Below are 5,868 nucleotides of genomic sequence, written 5' to 3'. Positions count from 1 at the left end.
CTTAATTTTGTATACAGGGTGTTCATTTCAATGAAAGATGCATATTTTTAAATATTTCTTCTTTATTTCTATGAAAAAACGTTTCTTGTTGAACATTTTTTATTCTTATTTGATTCGAAGCGAACCTCCCCACGAAAGTGTGTTCATTGTATAGGAGATTCATTTATCAGATTACTTGACTATAATTATATACATTATAATTATCAAAATCTTACAAAACTTATAAAATAATTCACATTCACACTTCTTAAAAACAGGAACTAGTCCAAAGTTATTCGTGTCTTACATAAAAAGATATGTAAGTAACGAAAAGTCTTTCTACACAAGTCAAAATACATTTTTTACATTGTTTTACAGCTTATTGTACATATTCAACATTGCGCAAAAAAACGTGTAAGTTTGATATCTGCAAAATTTTACATTCAGAAAAAATAACCTGACTGTACTGAGACTGCATTTATTTTTTGACCATTTGCTGAAGTACGTTGAAAGCTGAATATGATGCATTTATTATCTAAAGCATAAACAATTTTCATCAGTATCCCATTGTATGTTTGGATTTTTTAAATTATTTTATTAAATTTGAATTTATTATTTTAATATGATAATTTATGTACCATATATTATTTGTTTTAATTAATGATAAATAGCAAATAGTTAACAGATTTTAAAGCACGTGCGACAGTCTATCAAATACATAAATAGGGGTTTTAAAACCACGTAATCAGTTATATTCCAGACTAAAAAATAATCAAATTAAGGGGTGGGATTCAATAACTCCCTATACATTTTTCTCGGTAAAAGAGTGTGCTCCTGGATAAATTTCAAACAAGTTTTGAATTTTGTGATTAAAGTACATATGCTTCTAGTAAATTTTATTGCGCATCTTTATTCTCCAGATAAAAAAGTTGTTGCTTTTGTTGTTTTCGATATAAACCCGTTAAACTTGTTTTTTACTAAATCAATTTTTTTTACTACAACTCAGCATAATTTAGGCATTTTTTGGAATTTTCTAATGAAACTTACTGAAAATATTCTTCATAATGTTTTGCACATGATAAAGTAAATAATATATAAACATGTTTATTTTTAAAAATTTATAAATTTTTACCTGAACAGTTGCAAAAATTAAGCATCCATATATTCAAACTCATGGGGATTCGGGCGGATTTCATGCAAAAAAGAACTTCCAGCGAGAAACTTATTCTGAATGGCATATCTATATTTTCTATAGAAATAATTGATCAAAATAAATCATCATTACAAAATCACGCTTCTTTGTAATAATTAACCCTCAAATGGTACACTGGTGCAAATTCGCACCCGACGTTTTTTTCTTTTGCTCGGTTGGAGTGCACCGTTTGAGGGTTAACATTTTCTGTCAAAGCAAACAATATGACATTAGGGAATAATGAAGAATTCTTTAAAATAAATTTCAAGCAAATCAAAACTTTTGTCAAATTACTAAATGAGACAACAACAATCAGTGATTGAAAAGACATTTTCAGTTTATCCTACGAAAAAAATGTCAATATGTGTAATTGTTTTAAAAAATTGTTTAACTAAATAAAAAAGAGCATCTACTTTTAATTGTCGTAATCATACAATCATTTATCTCATATTGTATACAAAACCATTTTATTTCAACAACTGATTATGGTAAATCACGAAAAATTACTCTTTTTTATTAATTTGTTTATAAAATGATACAGTTATTGTACAAATTTAAGACCAGTTTTATGAAATCTGAAAATCTTTTAAAAAATGGCTTGCTTAGCAAAAATGCATCAAAATTTGTTGAAAATTAAACTTTCAAACGATTGTCGTGAAACGAAAGTGCTTTTTGACGCACTGAATGCGTCAAGTTGACACATACGTACAAAAAAATGGGCCGTACAGCCAAAATGAAACCTTCCTAATGTCTTAATGGTGATTTACTTTAAATATTTTCTTCCGTAAAAAACATGTTTATAACTTTATGAACGACTTTCTTGCTGGAAGTTTTTGTTGCCCAAAATTTATTTGATTCCCAATAAGCTTAATGAATTTATAACTTTGTCTTCACTAATATGCTCGTATTTTATTTACTTTGCCAGTATCAGAACCTAATGAGACTAAAACTTTTCTATCTATATAAAAAAGATGCGCAAATAGTTTTCTATAAAAATGTGTGCTTTAAAATTTTAAATTAAAATTTTCTTTTAATTTCCCGGGGCTCAATGCCGTTCAACGACAAAAATTTGTAGGTGGTTAATGAATTTGGCTCCTCAGTCGTACTAATTTAATATAATAAAAACTCAAATTTTAAATGAGTCAAAAAAATTTCAACACAATATATACATTTATAAAATTATAAGGCCGTTGAACATGAACCATGTAATATTTATAATAATTTTATTTTATTTTTTATATTTTATTTTCTTCAGGTGCCAAAAAAAAATATGAATAAACCAAGAATGAAAAGTGAACGGTTAAATAATAAATAAACATTAATAATTAATAATTCTGAAATAAGTCGGGAGAAATAAGTAATTTTAAAGAGCATAGATATTTGCACGTTTTTGCAATATACGCTTATAAAATTAGCCTAATCACTTTCTTTATAACTGGTTTTGTTTAGAATTTTCTTATGTTTCAAGTAACTTTGAAAAAAATTTTATACTTTGGTATACTCTAAAAATAAAGATCACGAGATTACGAGAAGATTACGTCGAAAAACTTCTACATGGTACTTTATCGGATTATAAGAATAGATTTATGGTAAAAATTAATGTAAAATTTTCCAAAACGGATAAAGGGGTTAATAAAGTAGCAAGTAATGTGATACTTACAGAAATAAAAGTTGAAATGTTGATTTTGATTACAAAACCTGATGATATAACAATTGGTTTTGATGTGTATATCATCATCGTGATGATATTAAATTTTGTGTCTTTCCTCAGCGAAGACCAATCCATTTCATATAAAGTTTCTTTGATTGCAGTGCTCTACAATAAAAAATTGAAAACTCACTATTTCATAGAAATAATTACCCAAATTTTGGGGATCAATGTGATATCCGCAAGTAGAAATGACATACCTACTACTGAATATATTAAATGGCACAATTTTAAATAGAAAATGCGAGTTTCGGTACAACAACCAATTTTGTACACAATATGCATAATACAGTTTAAAACATCAATTAGGAATTAATTATAATAACTGAAACTGAAAAGAAATATTATATCTCTAATTTACCTGAAAACTGATTTCATTCCCATAAAAACAGAACAGAAAAAGTTGCATCATCATACAAATATTATACAAAAGAGCAGTTATAAAATTAAAACTAAATATATTCTCCGTCGCAATGTGGTAAATAGTACAGCAAATAAGTGCCGTGCTCATGAGACACTGAAGAAATAGTATTTCGACAAAAGTTTGATTTAACAGTTTAGTACACCTGAAAAAACAAAGATATTTCTTGTTACATTTACAAAAATTGTTTATTTATATGCAAATATTAAATAATTAAAATCTCATAAAAACAATCAAGGTCTAAAGGTTTAATACATAAGCAACAGAGAATTAACTTCAACCCAAAACTGTTGAATTTTCATCAAAGAACTAAATTCTCAACTAAGAATATAATAGTTATTATTTTTAACTAATATAAAATTATGAATCTTTGATAAAAACTGAATTTTTAAGAAAGTAGTCTAACTTTCAACGCACAAGTTTCATTTTACAACCAAAAATATGTATTAATCGAAAATAAAGATTTTTTTAATCAACAAAAAAAATTTTTCACCCCAATTTCTGAACTTTCAAGCCAAAATACGATCTTTCCTTGAAACAGTTGAACTTTTAACCCGAAAATATGCATTTTTGAACAAAATGTCGAGTTTCAACCAAACAGTTGCATTTTTAATCAAGAAAGAACAAATTTTAATGAAAAAGATTAGTTCTCTACCAAAAAAAAAAGAGTTTTCGATAAAAAAGATCACTGTAAAACAAAAAATGCAAAAGTTACATTTTGAGTATAAAAAAATAAGTTTTAGCAAAATAGTCCAATTTTAACCAAAGAGATCAATTTTCAACTAAAGTGAAGAATCTACAAGCAAAACAATGCATTTCTAATAAATTAGTTTAACTTTTGTATAAAAAACAGTTGAGTTTTCAAATTGCAAATATTAATTTTCTACCTAAAATACAACATTTGCAACCAAAGTGTAGTTTTTTCAAAAATTGAATCTCCTTATTTTCATTGATATGTTCATTGTTATTTTTCACGATTTAAACAAAAACTAGGCATCCTATCACAAAATGATTATAATAAATTATAGCTCTTTTTTGGATGAATGAATTTTGTTCATTGATTTTTTTCGTAGCTTGTATCATTTGTGCAAATTTTTTAAAAAATTGCATGCTTTTTTTACGAATAAAAAAAACTATGCGACTTATCATTATGGCAGTGTTATAGGGAGTTTAAAAAGTCATTTTTTTCTCCTCCTAAGTTTTTTTCACATCGCGCCTTATTTCACTTAAAATTGTTTTTTTAATGTTTGTAAATGCTTCAACGCTCGCAATTTTTTTTACCGAGAAAAGTTCTGAAAATAAATTATTCGTCTTTTTGCGCACAACGAATAGCCGAATATAGAATTTTTAAATCCTAAAAAAACATAGTCTCAACAATCTAAAAAATGCTAACTTTTTGAATTTTCCTCCAAAATTGCAGGTTAACGAATTTTACCTATTTTTCAGATTCAGAAGGTCTCAAAACCTAAATATTTTACAAAAAGAGATCGGGGGTTGAATTTTACACATATTTAGAGACCAAAAATAAAGATTAGGTTTGTAGAATAGTATCTTTTTATCAACTTTTCTGGTTTTAAACACCACAATAAATCTTCAAAATTTTCATTTTGCAGTCAATCTATTCAGGATGCGAAAAAAATTGAAGAAAAAAATTGTTTATCCAAAAAAAGTCTACAGATTTCAATATTAATAATTTTTTGATAAAATGCAAAGGTATCATTGTATTTGCGAAAAATATCATTGGAAATTTAAAAAAAAAATTTAATATACAACATACGATAAAAAAGAATAGACAAAGATTTATTTCTATCTGAAAAAATCTACAAACTTTTTATACATTTTTGTGATAAAAATTCTTTGAAAATAAATTTATTTAATTTTTAGAAAAAGGACAAACGATACAATAAAATTTTATTAACAAAATTACCCCCAAATTACATCGACAAATTTTCTTTGAACCACTTTACGCTAAGATGCGTATTTTTTACTTACATTGTAAAAAATAACATTTTTAATGAAAAAATTTTCATTTATGAAAAAACAACACAAGATGCAGTGAAATGTTTAAAAACGAAATTGTTCGCCTAAAGCAAATATAAAAATTTGATTTGACATTTTTTTAAAGGTAGCGCACTTTTTCAAATTATAAAAACAAATCAATCAAAATACTTCTTTTTCAGTAACAGTGCATATCATGAATTGCAATGATATACATTTATGAAATTATAAATTTTCCATAGCAGCTGCGAATAAAGATTAGAGCCAAATAGGGAGTAAATGTTAAAGTAATCATGAAAAATAACACAGGCCCACAAAAAAAACAAAAGTGTCTGTGCAATTGACCAGATCTATATATTCTTATGTATTTTTCGACGCTGAATCCGAATTTGCAATAAATTGGTAGGGTCCAGCTACTTTTTTATGGGGTTTTGCTCGAAAAACCTCATTTTATAATAAAGTAAAAATAATAAAAATTTTATTTTTTTGACTTCAGAATCGAATTCTACGGGAAAAAATACATCGAAAACCATGTTTTGATTTTTTTTTACAAAAATTTCAACCCACCAT

At 26.1% G+C, this 5,868-nt stretch overlaps 1 protein-coding gene across 1 annotated transcript in view; it reads right to left on the bottom strand.

The window, feature by feature from the left end:
* Positions 1 to 457: 457 nt before the first annotated feature.
* Positions 458 to 5,868, bottom strand: part of LOC117182927 — an 11,218-nt gene continuing 5,807 nt past the window's right edge. The window contains exons 2-3 of the mRNA XM_033376041.1: positions 2,832 to 2,987; positions 458 to 514 (exon numbers count right to left, since the gene is read on the bottom strand). Of these exons, the coding sequence (XP_033231932.1) occupies positions 458 to 514; positions 2,832 to 2,987 (213 nt within the window). The remainder of the gene's footprint in view (positions 515 to 2,831; positions 2,988 to 5,868) is intronic.

This window comes from Belonocnema kinseyi, chromosome 2 (assembly GCF_010883055.1).
Source record: "Belonocnema kinseyi isolate 2016_QV_RU_SX_M_011 chromosome 2, B_treatae_v1, whole genome shotgun sequence".
Classification (NCBI taxonomy): Eukaryota; Metazoa; Arthropoda; class Insecta; order Hymenoptera; family Cynipidae; genus Belonocnema; species Belonocnema kinseyi.
This window is presented reverse-complemented; position numbering and strand designations above follow the sequence as displayed.